Here is a 19,885-nt window from a genome sequence, read left to right on the forward strand (position 1 = left end):
AACTAATCAAGTCTTTAAGAAACAAAACAACGTGAGTGGAGAGAGCATCAAGACAGGCTAAAAAGATGTGTATTGTCTCCAGACAAGACAGCCAGTGAAATTCTGTGGGGGTTACAAATAGTGGGACATGAACCCAATATCCCGGTTGAGGCCGTCCTCGTGTCCTCTACCTCAATGCCATATTCCAGTTCTCCCCATATCCCTCGATACCATTAGAATAATAATAATAATAATCACAGAATCCCTACAGTGCAGAAAGAGGCCATTCGGCCCACTGAGCCTGCACCAACTCAGCATCTTACCCAGGCCCTCCCCTCCACCCTACCCCCATAAACCCTTGTAATCTACCTAACCTACAGATCTTGGGACATCAAGGGGCAATTGAGCATGGCCAATCCACCTAACCCGCACATCTTTAGATTGTGGGAGGAAACCGGAGCACCCGAAGGAAACTCCCGCAGACACAGGGAGAACGTACAGACTCCGCACAGTTACCCAAGATCGGAATCAAACCCGGGTCCTTGGTGCTGTGAGGCAGCAGAGTTACCCACTAAATCTATCATTTTCCTTGAATACAGCCAGTGACTTGGCCTTTATGGCCTTCTGTGGTAGAGAATTCCACAGGTTCGCCACCCTCTGAGTGAAGAAATGTTTCCTCATCACAGTCCTCAATGGTCTGCCCTGTGTCCTGAGATTGTGTCCCCTGGTTCCAGAATTCCCCAGTCAGGCAAAACATCCACCCTGCATCCAGTCTGTCCCATCCTGTACCAGACTGTGAACCTGCAGCCACTGGGAAAGATTGAACAGCTTGTGGTTTTTATCTTTAGAAAGGAAAAGTCTAGGAGGAGCCTTGATAAAAGCCTCTGGAATTATGAATGGGTTGGCCAGGAGAGAATGCTTCCACTTGCAGGAGAATCCAAAAGTAGGGACCATTAAAACAAGATAGTTACTCATATATCAAGCTGGGAAATAAAGTAGTTTGATTCACTGCCACAGGAAGTGGTTGAGACAAACAGCTAGACATGTTCTAAAAGAAACTGGAGTCATGCGCATGGATAGAGCTAAGACACAGTTCAGCCATGATCTCACTCAACGGTGGAAGACACTCAAAGGGCTGAATGGCCACCTCCCGTTATGACATTCCTATTACCTCAGGGACAGCAGTGGTTCAAGAATCAAAGAATCCTACAGTGCAGAAGGAGGCTATTCGGCCCATCATGTCTGCACCGACCACAATCCCACCCAGCTCCTATCCTCATAACCCCATGCATTTACCTTGGCTAGTCCCCCTGACACTAAGAGGCAATTTAGCATGGCCAATCCACCTAACCCATACATCTTTGGACTGTGGGAGGAAACTGGAGCACCCGGAGGAAACCCACACAGACATGGGGAGAATGTGCAAACTCCACACAGACAGTGACCCAAGCCAGGAATCGAACCCAGGTCCCTGGCGGTGTGAGGCAGCAGTGCTAACCGCTGTGCCGCTGTGCCGCCAAAGAAGGTAGCTCGCCATCACCTTCTTAAGGGCAACTAGGGATGGGCAATAAATGTTGGCCCAGCCAGCAATGCCCACACCCTGTAAATGAATTTTTGAAAATGTCATGCCAACAGCGACCCGTGCGGTTGCCAGTCCTTCCAAGCTCCTCTGTGTTCTTGAGGCGACCTCTCTGACGCTACCACAAAGGAGGACAATGGACTCTGACGCCATCCTTGCCATCTGCTACACATTTTCAGAGAGGCTTTGCAGTATCTTCACATGAGTTCAATGCTCTGGCAGCATCCTTCCTTTCACAGCAGGACTGCTGAGATCATCATCTACACACGACCAAAGCCAGGGGCTGACATTTCCTTAGCCCCTGCTCAGGAACATCCTACTCCACTTGCAAGACCTCTTCCCTCTGTATTGTTCATCATTCAGTGTCCACGCCTGACCTAGACTCTCTTTATTGTCCAGATGGCTGAGAGAGGAATATCCCAGATTTTCTTCCTGCAATTGGGCTTGGGTTGTTACCTGTTCTTTTGCCTCCCGCATAGTTTCATGTTGGGTGGGGAATGCCTGTATTGTGGTACATGGGATTACATGGGATATGCGACACAGAAAAAGGCCATTCGGTCCAATCAGTCTGTGTTTCTGTTCCCTCCCTACTTCCCTCATCTAACTCTATCATTGCAATCCCCTATGGCACAGTGGTTAGCACTGCTGCCTCACAGCGCCAGGGACCAGGGTTCAATTCCCAGCTTGGGTCACTGTCTGTATAGAGTCTGCACATTCCCCCCATGTCTGTGTGGGTTTTCTCCGGGTGCTCCGGTTTCCTCCCACCGTCCAAAAAATGTGCTGGTTAGGTGCATTGGCCATGCTAAATTCTCCCTCAGTGTACCCAAACAGGCGCCGGAATGTGGCGACTAGGGGATTTTCACAGTAACTTCATTGCAGTGTTAATGTAAGCCTACTTGTGACACTAATAAATAAACTTAAAACTGATTTCCCATTTGCTTGACTTTCTCTTAACTGCATCTGTTCTATTCACCTCAACTGTGCTAGCGAGTTCCACATTCTCACCACTCCTTGGGTGAAGAATTTTCTCTTGAATTCTCTGTTGGATTTCTGTCTCATATTGATAGCTTCTTCCCCACAAGAGGAAACATTCACTTCCTGAAGCACACCTCCCCCACCCCCACACTGTCACCTCCTCTGCCAAATGGGACATACCTTGGGATGCTTACTACAAAGGCCACAAATAAATTCAACTTATTGTTGCTTAATGTGGCTTGTGGCTGACGCTATAGTTCAGAAAGCCCACCAACGCCTCAGGAGACTAAGGAAATTTGGTATGTCTGCTATGACTCACCAACTTTTACAGCTGCACCACAGAAAGCATTCTTTCCGGTTGTATCACAGCTTGGTGTGGCTCCTGCTCTGCCCAAGACCACAAGAAACTACAAAGGGTTCTGAACGTAGCCCAATCCATCACCCAACCAGCCTCCCATCCATTGACTCATTCTACACTTCCCGCTGCCTCGGCAAAGCAGCCAACATAATTAAGGACCCCACGCACCCCGGACATTCTCTCTTCCACCTTCTTCCGTCGGGAAAAAGGTACAAAAGTCTGAGATCACGTGCCAACCGACTCAAGGACAGATTCTTCCCTGTTGCCATCAGACTTTTGAATGAACCTACCTTATATTAAGCTGATCTTTCTCTATACCCTAGCTGTGACTGTATCACAATATTCTGCACCCGCTTCTTTCCTTCTCCCTTATGTACTCTACGAACGGTATGCTTTGTCTGTATAGCGCGCAAGAAACTATACTTTTCACTGTATCCCAATACATGTGACAATAATAAATTAAATCAAATCAAATCAAAAACCATTACCATTCCACCACTAGATGTCCCTAGCTAAAGCTTTACAACCACTACCCCTTGTGTTTTTACAAGGTCTGAACTTCTAATCTCATTAATATTTAGTGTCATTCCGGAATCTGCTTAATCCGCTATTAGTCATGGAGCAATTCAGAGACTCAAATTTAGAACCAGGAAAGATGCAAGCTCACAAACCAGTCACCATCAATCGAATCACTGTTTCTCGGTAACAGGTATTCTATACTTAGAACAACAACTGTTAACCCTGAGAGCTGAGAATGCAACAACAACAACAACAACTTATTTGTGTGTAGCGCCTTTAACGTAAAGGATCATCACAAGGTGCTACATGGGAGCACTATAAAATAAAATGTGACAGAAATTTGGCACGGTGGCTCAGTGGTTAGCACTGCAGCTTCACAGCGCCAGGGTCCCAGGTTCGATTCCCGGCTTGGGTCACTGTCTCTGCGGATTCGATTCCCAACTTGGGTCACTGTCTGTGCGCAGTCTGCACGTTCTCCCCATGTCTGTGTGGGTTTTCTCTGGTTTCCTCCCACAGTCCGAAAGAAGTGCTGGTTAGGTACATTGGCCATGTTAAATTCTCCCTCAATGTACCCGAACAGGCGCCGGAGTGTGGCGACCAGGGGATTTTCACAGTGACTTCATTGCAGTGTTAACGCATGCCTACTTGTGACACTAATACTTAAATTTAAGTCTCAAAAGGGGACGTTAGGTCAGATGACCAAATACTTGGTCAAAGAGGTAGGTTTTAAAGAGCAGTTTACAGGGGGAGAATGAGGCAGAGCGGTGGAGAGGTGTAGGGAGAGAATTCCAGAGCTTGGAGTTCAGGCAACTGAAGGCATGGCCACCAATGGTGGAACCATTAATCTCAGGGCTGCTCAGAAGCCAGAGTTAGATGAGCACAGATATCTCAGAGGGTTGAGGGGCTGGAGGAGGTTACAGAGATAGAGATGGACAAGACGATGGGTGGGCGGTGCGGTGGTGGGGGATTTGGAAACAAGAATAAGCCAGTGTAGGTCGGCGAGTGATGGAGTGAATGGTGAACAGGACTGGGTGCAATTTAAGACACAGGTGGCAGAGTTTTGGATAACCTCAAGTTTACAGGGGCTAGAATGTGGGAGAGTAGTCAGGGGTGCGCTGGAATAGTCGGGTTGAGTTGATAAAGGAATGGATGAGCATTTGAGCAGCAGTTGAGTTGAAATAGAATCACAGAAATCCATAAAATCCTACAGTGCAGAAGGAGGCCATTCGGCCCATCGGGCCTGCATCAACAACAATCCTACCTAGGCCCTATTACCATAACTCCATGTATTAACTCTGCTAATCCCCTGACACTGGGGTCAATTTAACATGGCCAATCAACCTAACCCGCACATCTTTGGACTGTGGGAGGAAACCGGAGCACTCGGAGGAAACCCACGCAGATATCGGGGAAAAGTGCAAACGCCACACAGACAGTGACCCGAGGCAGGGAATTGAACCCAGGTCCCTGACGCTGTGAGGCAGCAGTGCTAACCATTGTGCCACCGTGTCGCCCAACAAATAGGGTCAACATTGACTGATGTTACAGAGGTATAAATAGGCGGTCTGAGTGATGGCATGAATATGTGTCTGAAACTCATCTTGGGATCAAACAGAACACCAAAGTTGTGAACCAGACTGGTTTATTTGATTTGATTTATTATTGTCACATGTATTAGTATACAGTGAAAAGTATTGTTTCTTGCGCGCTATACAGACAAAGCATACCGTTCATAGAGAAGGAAAGGAGAGAGTGCAGAATGTAGTGTTACAGTTATAGCTAGGGTGTAGTGGAAGACCACTCAGTGTGAGGTAGGTCCATTCAAAAGTTTGATCGCAGCAGGGAAGAAGCTGTTCTTGAGTCGGTTGGTGCGTTACCTCAGACTTTTGTATCTTTTTCCCGAAGTAGGTAGGTCCATTCAGAAGTCTGATGGCAGCAGGGAAGAAATTCAGACTGTTGCAGAGAGGGATGGACTCAATAGGCAAGGGAATGGAGTTTGGACAGGGCTTTGAAAACAGTCTTTGCCACATTTTGCTTATCGAGGTTTCTGCTCATCCAGTATTGGGTTTTGGATACAGCAGTCCAATAATTTAGCGACGGTGGAGGAAGAATCGAGAGAGGCAATGGTGAGGTGGAGCTGGATGTTACTCACAAAAATAACGCCGTGTTTTCGGATGATGTTGCCATGAGACAACATATAGATGAGGGGAGGCGATGGCCTAGTGGTATTATTGCTAGATTATTAATCCAGGAACTCAGCTAATATTCTGTGGACCTGGGTTCGAATCCCGCCAAGGCAGATGGTGGAATTTGAATTCGATAGAGGAAAAAGAAAATCTGGAATCAAGAATCTACTGATGACCATGAAACCATTGTTGATTGTCCAAAAAACCCATCTGGTTCACTAATGTTCTTTAGGGAAGGAAATCTGCCGTCCTTACCCGGTCTGGCCTACATGTGACTCTACAGCCACAGCAATGTGGTTGAGTCTCAACTGCCCACTGAACAAGGGCAACTAGGGATGGGCAATAAATGCTGGCCCAGCCAGCGACGCCCATGTCCCATGAATTAAAAAAAAATAGAAGGCAACCCAAGAAAGATCCTTGGCGGAGATTAGGAGTAACAGTATCGGGGTTGGAAGATAAACTGTTGTAAGTGATACACTGGATATGATTAGATGGATAAGACTGGAACCAGATAAGTGTAGTCCCATCCATCTGGACAAGACATTGGAGGAGGACGATGTGACCAATGGTGCCAGAGGCTGCAGACATTTTGAGGAAAGTGTTACTGTCACATGGGATATCACTTGTGGATTTGATGAAGAGCTGTTTTGTTACTACCCCAGGGTTGGAATCCTGATGGGTAGGGTGCCAACATGGGTTTCCAGGGAAGATGGGGTCAGATTTGGGAGAAGACAAGACGTTTGAGGACACTGGGAAGGGAAAGGAGGTTGGAGATGGGATGGCAGCTTGCAAGGAAGGGGTCATCAAGGGTTGGTTTTTGAGGAGAGGGGTGATGAAGGGTAATTAAAAGGAGGGGGAGGGGCAAACACCTGAAGAAAGAGAACGGTTTACAATATTGGCTAACATAAGAAGCAGGAGGGGAAGTTGGGTAATCAGCAGTTTAGTGGGGACAAGTTGAGGAAGCAGGAAATGGGTCTTATGGATAGGATGAGCACAGAGAGGGTATGAGGGGGAGATAGATTGGAAACTAGAGAAAGTTCTGAGTTCAAGGTTAGAGCAGGGGAAAGCTTGAGCTAAGGTTTGGCTAGGTGGAATAATAGATGGGAGGGAGGTGGCAGAGGCAGCTAATCAGATGGTCTTGATCTTAATAACAAAGCAATCCATACATTCCTGATCATTATCGTAGGCGGTGCGGGCGGAAAGCACAGGGGGGGAGGTAGTTAAAGAGAAAAGATGCGGGGGAGAAGGGGAGGTTGTTATCTTTACATTCCAGGGTGATCCTGGGTGAACAGTGCTGGCGGATGAGAACAGGACCTGGTAGTCCAGCCAGATCTGGTGGCTGGATGGCTAAACCGTGTCCACCATATTGCTCCCCCAACAGTACCCACCCCCCCAACCCCCCCCCCCACTCCCCCCACCCCCCAAGAATGCAGCGTGGGATTTTTCTACCATGCTCGCCCCAAAACCGGAAAATCCTGCCTGAGATCAACAGACCTTTGCATGGTCCGCGCTCCCTTAGCCCACTATGATTCCCATGGCGGGCAGGATGGGAAAATTCCCCCATCATCTCTTGTACTTATGAAAGTGGAGTTGAGGGTCGTAGTGAGGGAACCCCAAGGGTGAAGGAGAGTCATGGTTTTTTGGGGACTGGAGCATCAAAGGTAGGGGAGAGGGTGTAGCAGAATAAGTCCATTAGATAGAGTCATAGAGTACAGCATGGAAACAAGCCCTTCGGCCCAACTTGTCCATGCTGCCCCTTTTTTAAACTACGAAGCTAGTCCCAATTGCCCGCATTTGGCCCATACCCCTCTGTACCCATCTTACCCATGTAACTGTCTAAACGCTTTTTAAAAGACAAAATTGTACCCTCCTCTACTACTACCTCTGGCAGCTTGTTCCAGACCCTCTGTGTGAAAAAATTGCCCCTCTGGACACTTTTGTATCTCTCCCCTCTCACCTTAAACTTACGTCCTCTAGTTTTAGACTCCCCTACTTTTGGGAAAAGACATTGACTATCTATCTTATCTATGCTTCTCATTATTTTATAGACCTCTATATAATCACCCCTAAGCCTCCTACGCTCCAGGGAAAAAAGTCCCAGTCTTTCCAGCCTCTCCTTATAACTCCAACCATCAAGTCCCTGTAGCATCCTAGTAAATCTTTTCTGCACTCTTTCTAGTTCAATAATATCCTTTCTATAATAGGGTGACCAGAATTGCACACAGTATTCCAAGTGTGGCCTTACCGATGTCTTGTACAACTTCAACAAGACATCCCAACTGCTGTATTCAATGTTGAAGAAATGTTGTAGATGAAGGGCCAAAGGCGAGAGAACTGGGACTTCGAAACAGTAGTAGTAAGTGAATTCAGAGGGGAGGGGGGGGGGAGAGGTGGGGGATTGTTGTTGCAGGAACAGAGAGGGAGGGTTATAGTGAGGAATGGAGATGTGGGTGGTGAGTGATTCAAGATCTGTAATTGATATGATGGGATTAAAGACCACGGGAGATGACACGATCACGGGGGTGGCTGTGAATATAGAGTTCACATAGAGGAGGAGGATGGTGAGAGGACAGTGAACTCAGTGGAGAGAGACTGGGGTGAGATGAGATGGAAGAGGTTGAAATCACAAAGGGTGAAATGTGGGCGGCACAGTGGCACAGTGGTTAGCACTGCTGCCTCACAGCGCCAGTGATCTGGGTTCGATTCCCGGCTTGGGTCACTGTCCGTGCGGAGTTTGCACGTACACCGCTGTGTCTGCGTGGGTTTCCTCCGGGTGCTCCGGTTTCCTCCCACAGTCCGAAAGATGTGCTGGTTAGATGCATTGACCCGAACAGGCGCCGGAGTGTGGCGACTAGGGGATTTTCACAGTAACTTCATTGCAGTGTTAATGTAAGCCTTACTTGTGACTAATAAATAAACTTTAACTTTATGTTGCTTGGTGCTGATGCTGAGGGAGAAAGGCAGCATCCGTATCTCAGTGAAAAGATCTTTATCATATTTGGAAAGGAGAGAATGATAATTTTGAATGAGAGGTGGGTCTGGTCTACATGTGACTCCAGAGCCACAGCAATGCGGTTGAATCTCAAATGCCCTCTGAAATGAACAAAGAGCAACGAACAAAGGAAATTACAGCACAGGAACAGGCCCTTCGGCCATCCAAGCCTGCGCCGACCATGCTGCCCGTCTGAACTAAAACTCCCTACCCTTCCGGGGACCATATTGCTCTATTCCCACCCTATTCATCTATTTGTCAAGACACAAAACAATGGAGGACAGTTAGGGATGGTCAATAAATACTGGGCCCAGCCAGTGATGCACACAGCCCATAACTGAATGACAAAAACAGGCTAGTGGGATGGGTGCAATACTCGGAGGAGAAGGAAGTACCAGAGGTGAGGTGTGTGGGGGGAGATAGTGTCAAACAAGTGTGTTACAAGAGATGTTGTAACTGTCCTGATAGAGTAAATGGGAAAGATATTAAGGGGAAAGATATTCTCATCCCTTAGCTAGGTTCAGGTCAGGACACGATGTTGACGGATGGCAAGGGTTCTGTGCAGAGGTGAACAGCCTTCCTGGGTGGAGATGCATAGAGCGAGGGTTGGTGAATGCCGCTTTGCTGACAATGTCCACAAGGTGGAGATGCCGGCGTTGGACTGGGGTGGGCACAGTAAGAAGTCTCACTACACCAGGTTAAAATCCAACAGGTTTATTTGGAATCACGAGCTTTCGGAGCGCTGCCCCTTCATGCCGTGTTTGTGAACCCACCTCTCCACTCACCTGATGAAGGAGCGGCGCTCCGAAAGCTCGTGATTCCAAATTCCTGTTGGACTTTAACCTGGTGTTGTGAGACTTCTTACTGTGCCGACAAGGTTAGCAGTGGGAGGAGTGAGTGGGACAGGGACACACTGGCAGTGGGCACATTGGGCAGGAAGGTCAACGAGAGGGTGGGAAGGGGCAATGAGTCAGCGCGCAATAACTTGATGGGCCTGTGGGAGGATGTCAAGAGAGGCACCGAGGGAGCTGTAAACTGATCTAAGAGAGAATGAAGCCAGGGACAGCAGCAAGAGAGCAGGATAGCCCAGCAGCACTGAATTGTTGGGGTCGGGAATTGAGGGGACAGACTGCCTCGGGGGCCGGCACCGTGGCACAGTGGTTAGCACTGCTGCCTCACAGCGCCAGGGACCCGGGTTCAATTCCCGGCTTGGGTCACTGTCTGTGTGGATTTTGCACGTTCTCCCCGTGTCTGCGTGGGTTTCCTCCGGGTGCTCCGGTTTCCTCCCACAGTCCGAAAGATGTGTTGGTTAGGGTGCATTAGCCATGCTAAATTCTCCCTCAGTGTACCCGAACAGGCGCCGGAGTGTGGCGACTAGGGGATTTTCACAGTAACTTCACAGAGTGAGAGAGACAGCAAGAGAGGAGAGGAGAGAGTGAGGGAGGGAGAGGGGAGTAATAAATGAACATAAACCTTTGTCAAAGCGGATTCTTTCTCCACAGACGCTGCCGCACCTGCTGAGATTTTCCAGCATTTTCTGTTTTTGTTTCAGATTTCCAGCATGGGCAGTATTTTTGCTTTTACAATAGAGTGATGGGCTTGGGGCTAAAAGCCACGTGGATTCAGGGAGAGACAGACAGAGCAGAAGGTGAGGCTGGAGACAGGTCTGGGGTCACCAGTTAGTTGAGCTCAGACAAGTTTCCCAACTTTCTTTTTGTTTCTCCCCCCCCCTCCTCCTCTCTGTCCCCGAATCCACAATGACTGAATCACACAGGAGTTATCTCTGCCACAGACACATGTCCTGTGGCCAGCTTTGTTTTTATCCGAGGGAATCCGCGAATATTTCTTTAAAATTCCAGCAGCGAGGCTGCTATAAAGTATAGATGGTGTGGAATGTGGAAAGTGCTGCTGGTGGGGGGTGGGGAGTGGGACAAGACCTCTCTCTCTGTCACTCCTGTGATCTCTTTATGGATCTGTGGGCAATTGGAACCAATCTCATTCTCTGTTTGATTCTGGGTGGGTGAATAAAGGGGAGGGGGTTGTCACCAGGTAGTGGGTTGGGGGGGGGGGGGGGGGAGGGACGGAGAGGTCTCCAGTGACCAGGAGCTGGGGGTCACATTGTGAATGAAGGGGAAAGCAGAGTGTCGGTGTGTTTTTATGTAAAGCGGACGTGTCCATTCCTCTTTATAAGGAGGGACTAGATTTTCCCCTATACCAGGCGCTGGGTGAACGTCAGCCCAACTCCCTCCTCCCGCCTTGGAGCACACTTTTCCAGTCTGAATTAAACATTTCAACACTGAACACAGGGTTTTACACTCCGGTACAGCGCCTGTTCCCAACCGCTTTGAATCACATTTATATATTTCTTTTATTTTTTATTTGCAAAACAAAAAGCACAAAAAAGAATTTGGGCTGTTTTCCCCCCTCCCCCTGTAACAATCCCTCCCTCCCCCCCCCCTCCTCTCTTTCCTCCTCCTCTTCATCCTGACAATAACATCCCCCCACCCATCTACCTACCCCCCCCCCCCCATCCCTCCCTCCCATCCCTCCCTCCTCTCCGCCCCACGCCCGGTCGCAGCCCCTCCGTAAGCCGGGCTTGGTGCGTCTCCTGTCGGCTGCAGCCACCAGTTCCAGTCGCTCTCCTCTTCTCCTTTCTCCTTCTCCCTCTCCCTCTCTCTCTCCTCTCCTTCTCTCTTTGCTGTCTCTCTTTCTCTCTCTTCCCGCTGTTATTTTTTTTATTATTTAATACTCCCAGGATGCGGAAGAGCTCGTTCAGGATATCTGTGCAACAACCCAGACTTGGCTTCCCTCTCTCCCGGATCATTAGCTAGTTCGAGGTGATTTATTCTGTCCAAGCGTCAACTTTTTTTTGCCGCGGTTGGACAGGGTCGAAAATGAGCAGGAAAGGTAAGTTTCAATTTTCCCTGTGTGTGTGTTTGTTTGGGAATGGAATTACAATGGGGGTGAAATCCAGGAGGGGGGTTTGTGGAATATTTGCAACTCCTGTGATGTTTTATTTTTGCAACCCTTATTCCCCCCCCCTTCTCCCATCTATATCCACACAAAGCATAAAATATTCATATATATAATACGTAACATTTATTAAACATTGCGAGGATCCGCCGCAATGCGAGTTTTTTTTAGCAGATTTGCACGGAATTTATATTTGAATCTCGCTAAGGGACAAGATTGCGGAGTTTTAATACAAGTTTTCGGGTTGCTTCATTTGCTAGCTGTTAATAGGAAGTGCCTGGAAACGGTGTATGTTCTGTCTGCAGTGTAGACGGGGTGTCGTTTTATTTAAATATAAAATAACCATCTCTCCTCCTTGCTCAGACACCTTCTGGTTACATTTTTTTGTGGTGGGAGGGGGGTCAAATCGGTGCATTTCTTTTAAAAAGGCAAATCAATTGTCTCCCTGACATTTTTCATTCTCTCTCTCACTTAACCTCTTCGCTGTAGAATAGATGGCGAGCTTCAAGCGGCAGATCGCAAGAATTGGCGTTGAAGCCATTATTTCAATATTTATGTGGGTGTTTATATATAGCTCGTCGTTATGTGACATCTACTTGACTTGTTTCAATGGAGAATAAAGGAGGGTTGAAACTATTCCATTCTTAACTTGCAAGTTTCTCTCCCTCTGTCTCTGAATCGAGGTATCACCTACAACCAGCGAATATCCCAGTGTGTCTTAATGTTACAATGTTACACCAATGTTGTAGCGTTTGTTGTCTTGTCGCCCGGGACTCTGCTCTGTTCTTTCTCTAGCCTTTCAGTGGGTACAGTGCTCCCAAGAAGAGGGTTTTAGATGGATGAAAGTTGCTCTGTAGGGTGGTGGGAGGGAGGGTGATACTGTTTGTCAACACTGCTCCTGATTTCCCTCCCATCCCTCTGCAAGCCAGAGCGGATTGCAATCCCCTTTTCCCCCCAACCCAAGGATCCGGGGCCACATTGCGCGGAGACAGTAACCATAAATTATTAAATAAATAATGCGCCATTAACCCAAATAACTGCTGCTGAGCTTAAACCTGCCCTCTCCCCTCCCAAATAAAAACCTTCAGGGGGTAGAGAAAATCACTTTGGTTTCATGTCCGCTAACTATAACTAAAGTTAAAGGGGAGCTTGCGTGAAATATTAGTGGCATTGATGCATGTATAAGTTTGGTAACAGAAGGTAAATCCGCAGTTTTCCCCCCACCCCACAGTATCTCTCAGCCCAGAATGGAATGGGGATTCTGCTGGGGACAATTCATTTAGTGTTACTTAGACTTTTGGATAACGGGTTATTTGTGTACGTGTAATATATATGGATATATGTACAAATGGGTCATATTTCATTTAAAATGCAGTGTTAAATTTAGCCCCCCTCTCCCCACGTCGGAAAGACAGAGGTTCATTCGATGTGACTAATCGGTTATGGAAATGCTTTTTAAAAAAGTATCGATTAGCGATCGCCGGCGCCTCCCTTTTACTCAGAGAGCTCAGGTTCAAAGCGGAGAACTGGCAATGGACTTGGGCTCAGCCAGACTTACAAGAAACTCAGTGCCTCCGCCCCCCCCCCCCCCCCGTGCCGGCTGTATAGCATGCAAGAAACAATACTTTTCACTGTATACTAATAATAAAATAAAATCGGGGCCAAGTGTTTTAGTTTTGAGTCACCCAAACCTTCAGGGTTTCTCCGTCAAGAACCTGCAGCAATCTGACCTCAATCTGAGCGGCTCCACTCAACAACCAACTGCCCCTACCCCTCTCTACCACCCCCCTCGCCACCACGCCCTACCCCCCTCGCCACCACGCCCTACCCCCCTCGCCACCACGCCCCACCCCCCTCGACCCCTCTCCATCTTCCCCTCTCCACCCTCCCTCTACCCACATCTCTACCTTCCCCCTCTCTCTACCTCCCTTTTTCTACCCTCTCTCTACCCCCCTCTCTACCTCCCCCACCTCCCCTCTCTCAACCCTCTCCCCTCTCTACCTCCCCTCTCTCTACCTCCCCTCTCTCTACCTCCTCTCTACCCCTCTCTATCTCCCCTCTACCCCCCCTCTCTATCTCCCCTCTACCCCCCCTCTCTGCATCTTCTCTCTCTGCCCCTTCTCTACCACTCTCTACCCCTCTACCCCCTCTTTCTACCCCCTCCCCTCTCTCTACTCTCTCTCTACCCCCCTCACCCTACCCCCTCCCCCTCCGTCTACCCCTCCTCCTCTCTACCCCCTCTCTACCTCTCCCCTCTCTACCCCTCCCCTCCCCTCTCTACCCCTCCCCTCTCTACCCCTCCCCTCTCTACCCCTTCCCCTCTCTCTACCCCTTCCCCTCTCTCTACCCCTCCCCTCTCTCTACCCCCTCCCCCCTCTCTCTACCCCCTCCCCCCTCTCTCTACCCCCTCCCCCCTCTCTACCCCCTCCCCCCTCTCTCTACCCCCTCCCCCCTCTCTCTACCCCCTCCCCCCTTTCTCTACCCCCTCTCCCTCTCTCTACCCCCTCCCCCTCTCTCTACCCCCTCCCCCTCTCTCTACCCCCCTCTCTCTACCCCCTCCCCCTCTACCCCCTCCCCCTCTCTCTACCCCCTCCCCCTCTCTCTACCCCCCTCCTCCTCTCTACCTCCCTCTACCTCTCTCCCCTTCTCTCTACCCCTCCCCTCTCGACCCCCTTCCCCTCTCTCTACCCCCTCCCCTTCTCTCTACCCCTCCCCTCTCTCTACCCCTCCCCCTCTCTCTACCCCCTCCCCTTCTCTCTACCCCTCCCCTCTCTCTACCCCTCCCCCTCTCTCTACCCCCTCCCCCTCTCTCTACCCCCTCCCCCTCTCTCTACCCCCTCCCCTCTCTCTACCCCCTCCCCCTCTCTCTACCCCCCTCCCCCTCTCTCTACACCCTCCCTCTATATCTACCCCCTCTCTCTACCCCCTCACCCTCGCTACCCCCCTTCCTCTCTCTCTACCCTCCCCTCTCTCTCAGCCTCTGTCCCTCTGTGAGAGGTTCCAGCTGGAGCTACACTTTCCCCCACACACCTCAGTTAAGTTTGTTTTAAAGAAAGCAAGGGGAGGGATTGTATATGTCATTTGTCATTAAAACAATAAAAAAAGAAATACTCCTCCGCAAGGTGGTGGGAGCCTTTTAAACCTTTGGTAAGGTCACATCGGAGGGAATCTGGTCATCTCGTCAAAAGTGAATCCTTTGTCAGTGGCAGCGGTAAATACGGTGTGTGTGGATGTTAACACCGCAGACAGACCTTTCAGATGCTCACATAGATATGGGCGAGGCCCATTATTGTTCATCTTATCAGAGCGACCACCCCCCACCACCCCACCCCCCTAACCTAACCCCAGCAGCATCCGAGCCTGAATTAAAACACAACTGTAGCTTTAGCATGAGTCGAATGTAAATTAGCGCAGACACACACACTGCGAATCGACAATGAGTGTAAGTTTCCAATGTGAGAACCGGGGAGAAACCAGCAGTGGCGCGTCTTCAGCACAGCCGCTGTTTGGTAAATATCAGCAAAGAAATGTCCCGCAATTTCAAACATAACCAGGCGTGTGAAGCCTGGCCGGGAGAGGAGCTGTCTTGTCTGTGAGGCGGGCTCAGGGGCGCTGGTTGAAGCCTCTGGGGAAGGGGTCCCTGGTGATGGAAACTGGCAGGGAGCGAAGTTGAGCCAGTTTCCAGTGTTTATCAGGCGATTGAGTCTGAATCAAGGAACCTACCTGTTATTTCATTATCAACCGTTTTGTTCCTGGGGTACATCTAATACTGGCCGGGCCATTTATTAAAGGCTGGTTCCCATTCACCTGGTTCATGGCTGGGATTTAAAAAAAAAATTGGATATTGTTCCCACTGGGGAGTGAAGGCCTTTGAGTGGGAGCTGGCCATTGTACACAGGAGTAAGAGAGACGGTGGAAAGTGTTCCGTGACTGTGACTAGAACAATAGAGAACGATAGCTCGGTTATATATAGGTTAAAGCAAAATACTGCGGATGCTGGAATCTGAAGCAAAAACAGAAAAATGCTGGAAAATCTCTGCAGGTCTGACAGCATCTGTGGAGAGAGAGAGAGAGAGAGAATAGAGCCAACGTTTCGAGTCTGGATGACCCTTCCTCAGAACAGAGATTTTCCAGCATTTTTCTGTTTTATATATAGGTTCGGCGGATTGGCCGTGCTAAATTGACCCTTGGTGTCAGGGGATTGGCAGGGTAAATACGTGGAGTTACAGGGATAGGGCCTGGGTGGGATTGTTGTCAGTGCAAGCTTGATGGGCCGAGTGGCCTCCTTCTTTTTGATTTGATTTGATTTATTGTTGTCACATGTATTAGTATATAGTGAAAAGTATTGTTTCTTGCGCGCTATACAGACAAAGCATACCATTCATAGAGAAGGAAACGAGAGAGTGCAGTATGTAGTGTTACAGTCATAGCTAGGGTGTAGAGAAAGATCAACTTAATGCAAGGTAGGTCCATTCAAAAGTCTGATAGCAGCAGGGAAGAAGCTGGTCTTGTGTTGGTTGGCATGTGTCCTCAGACTTTTGTATCTTTTTCCCGATGGAAGAAAGTATGTCCAGAGTATGTCATGAGGTCGTTGATTATGCTGGCTGCTTTTCCGAGGCAGTGGGAAGTGTAGACAGAGTCAATGGATGGGAGGCTGGTTTGCGTGATGGACTGGACTTCGTTCTTGACCCTTTGTAGTTTCTTGCAGTCTTGGACAGAGCAGGAGCCATACCAAGTGTGGCACAACGGGAAAGAATACTTTAGAAGTTGGTGAGAGTTGTAGTGGACATGCCAAATTTCCTTAGTTTCCTGAGAAAGTAGAGGCGTTGGTGGGCTTTCTGAACTATAGTGTCTGCATGGAGGGACCAGGACAGGTTGTTGGTGATCTGGACACCTAAAAACCTGAAGCTCTGGACCACTTCTACTTTGTCCCCATTGATGTAGATAGGGGCATGTTCGTCTTTACACTTCCTGAAGTTGATGACAATCTCCTTCGTTTTGTTGACATTGAGGGAGAGATTATTGTTGCCGCACCAGTTCACCAGATTCTCTATCTCATTCCTGTACTCTGTCTCATCATTATTTGAGATCCAACCCACTACAGTGGTGTCATCAGCAAACTTGAAAATCGAGTTGGAGGGGAATTTGGCCACACAGCCATAGGTGTGTTAAGAAGTATAGTCAGGTGCTGAGGACACAGCCTTGCGGAGCACCGATGCTGAGAATGATCGTGGAGGAGGTGTTGTTACCTATCCTTACTCACAGCGGTCTGTGGGTTAGCAAGTCTAGGATCCAGTTGCAGAGGGAGGAGCCGAGCCCCAGGCCACGAAGTTTGGAGATGAGCCTCGTAGGAATAATGGTGTTAAAGGCTGAGCTGTAATCTATGAATAGGAGTCTGACATAGGTGTCTTTGTTATCTAGGTGTTCCAGGGTTGAGTGCGGGGCCAGGGAGATGGCGTCTGTTGTGGACCTGTTGCAGCGATAGGCGAACTGTAGTGAATCCAGGCAGTGGGAGGCAGGAATTGATTTGTGCCATGACTAACCTTTCAAAGCACTTCATAATGATGGATGTCAGATACTGTAGGGATTCTATGATTCTATGATGTATTGTAGCAATAGATAGGGCAATCTAATCCATTTTGCATTATGTGATGTGATACCCTTATTAGATGACACAGTAACAGTGGAGTGTATTGGATGGTGTGGCAAAGAGTGAAGTGTGTTAACATAAGAAATAGCAGCAGGCCATTCAGTCCCTCTACCCTACTCCACCATTTAATACCATCCTGGCTAATCTACTTAATTCCAGCTTGTCACATACCCTCCAGTTCCCTGAGTATCAGAAACAACTGTCCATCCCAATCTCAAATCCACTCAGTAACTGAGCATCAAAAACCCTCTAGGGTAGAGAATTCCAAAAATCCACAACCCTCTGCATGAAGCCATTGCTCCTCATCTCAGACCTAAATGGCCAACCCCTTACCCTGAATCACCGACAGCGAGAAATATCTTCCCAGCCATTCCCCTATCAAACCCCTGAAGAATTCTATTTGTTCCAATGAAATCACCTCTCATTCTTCCAAATTCCAGAGAATAGACCCCTATCTACTCAATCTCTTGTCCCAAGAAATCAGTTTTGGTGTGTGTGAGGTATGAGGGTGAAAATGGGTGTGAGGGAGGCTACAGGTAATAATGAGGTGTGAGGGACAGTGAGTGTAAGGATGTGTGTGAGGGAGGTTGTAGGTAATTGTGGGGTATGAGGGACAGTGAGGGTGACTATGGTTGTGAGGGAGGTATGGTAATAATGAGGTGTGAGGGAGGACATAGGTAATAATGAGGTTGGTGAAGGTAGTAATGCTGGGTTTAAGGGAGGGATGATAATAGAATAATAGAATCCCAACAGTGCAGAAGGAGGCCATTCGGCCCATCGAGTCTGTACCAACCACAATCCCAACCAGGCCCTATTCCTGTAACCCCACACATTTACCCTGCTAATTCCCCTGACACTAGGATCAATTTTAGCATTGCCAATCAACCTAACCCGCACATCTTTGGACTGTGGGAGGAAACCGGAGTATCCGGAGGAAAGATACAGTTAATAATGAGTTGTGAGGGAGGGATAGGTAATAATGAGGTGTGAGGGTTGGTGAAGATAACGGTGGGTGTGAGGGAGTGCATGGCTAATAGTGGGGTGTGGGAGACACCGTAGGCTGCTGATGTTGGTAACAGTGGGAGGTGAGAGGGATGAATGGGATGTGTTAAATTATGTAATAATAGTGGGTGCGCTGGATGGCGGAGTGTTTTGAAGACATAGTAACAGAGAAGAGTGTTCAGACCATCGATGTATAACCAATTAGATAGAGTGCCATAATTTTGATTTCTCGAAACTATTAGGTGTTGTATAATGCAATAGATTCTGTCGAATGGATTAAGTGGTGTGTGATGTTGCTGTCTATGGTGTAATGAAGCCCAAACTGGCGCCGTTGGGTCACTTTGGGCCCTTCTAGCATCCCAGCCTTACAAGCCTTTATAAGGTGCAGAATCCTCCACATGTCCTATTGGAATCTTGTGGGCCTGGTTCATCTTGTTCATATGTTACTGGGGCTTCATCTTAAATCACAGCATTTAATACACAAACACCGATTTAAATCGCCGAGGCTTCATGCTCCCTACAATGTTTATTATTAGTGGCAACCCTAGCATGTAGCCTGTTAGTTATTAAAATTAGTATTGAAGTTCCAGTTATATAACGGTGTTCCTGCACCACCATCTGGAAGCCTGCTGGAGAAGAACACCTTATAAAAGCCAAAAGAATTCCTGAGGTTGAGCGTTCGTCACTGAGTTTCTATAAGCCGCCCTATCTTTACTGGAATGGTCACTAACACGTGGCAACTGGTCTTCCATTGAATGTGGTTGTAAAGATTAAACTCCCAGCTGTCGACGGCCACATTCAGTGAGTTGGAGAGTTTTGTGTGAGGCACTCGCTGTCAGCCTGGGCTACACAATGAGGAGCCTGGAAGTGGAGAGTGAGAGCAGTGACACGGGGAATGAATTGAGAGGGCTGAATGACTCAGCTGGACAGTTGCTCCAGCATTGTGGAGTGGTGATAGCTGGGGGTTTTGCTGAGTGTGTGTGTGTGTGTAGAGGGACAAGAGGGGTCTATATCTCAAGGGAGCTGGGGAAGGCTTAGGCCAGTGATATAACTGGGGCAGATCATTCCAGTCTGACCAATCTGCTCTGGGGAGGGAATGGTTAAAATGCAGAACAAGAGACAATAACAATGAACGCACACAGGAACATTGTTGCTCCCTTTGAAATTTGGTATTCTTGCGTCTGTCCTGATACGTGCAAGCATAAAAGCTTTGACAACATGTCTATTTTTCTCTCCCCAGCAATAATGAAGATATTCACTGTATCTGAGAATAAAAGGCGTACAATAGTTGGTGTCGCTAACTCCCTGACTTAGAATGATGGGCCTTTGAGATCAGTGTCATTTTAACAATTGCTGTGCACAATGCAACAGTTCCCAGTCTGGAGCCTCACTTATAGAGAATATAGATAGAGGAACAATGTATAGAGAGGGAGAAAACAGTATTGGGAAACAGGGGAAACAGTGTGTGTGTATAGAGAGAGAGAGAGAGAGAGGAAACAATATATATATTATATTTATAGAGAGAGAGAACAGTATGGAGAAATGGGGAACAATATATATTTTATATGTTGTATATGGAAATAGTATATATATAGATACTGTTACTAATATATATATAAGGAAACAGGATAGAGAAGCGGGGGAAACAGTAGAGAGAGAAACAATATATATA

The 19,885-nt window shown here is 48.2% G+C and overlaps 1 protein-coding gene across 1 annotated transcript in view; it reads left to right on the forward strand.

The window, feature by feature from the left end:
• Positions 1-11,355: 11,355 nt before the first annotated feature.
• Positions 11,356-19,885, forward strand: part of LOC144501218 (reticulon-4 receptor-like 1) — a 66,118-nt gene continuing 57,588 nt past the window's right edge. Inside the window, exon 1 of the mRNA XM_078224667.1 lies at positions 11,356-11,495. Within this exon, the coding sequence (XP_078080793.1) occupies positions 11,483-11,495 (13 nt within the window). The 5' untranslated portion in view covers positions 11,356-11,482. The remainder of the gene's footprint in view (positions 11,496-19,885) is intronic.

The sequence above is a fragment of the Mustelus asterias genome, chromosome 12 (assembly GCF_964213995.1).
Source record: "Mustelus asterias chromosome 12, sMusAst1.hap1.1, whole genome shotgun sequence".
Classification (NCBI taxonomy): domain Eukaryota; kingdom Metazoa; phylum Chordata; class Chondrichthyes; order Carcharhiniformes; family Triakidae; genus Mustelus; species Mustelus asterias.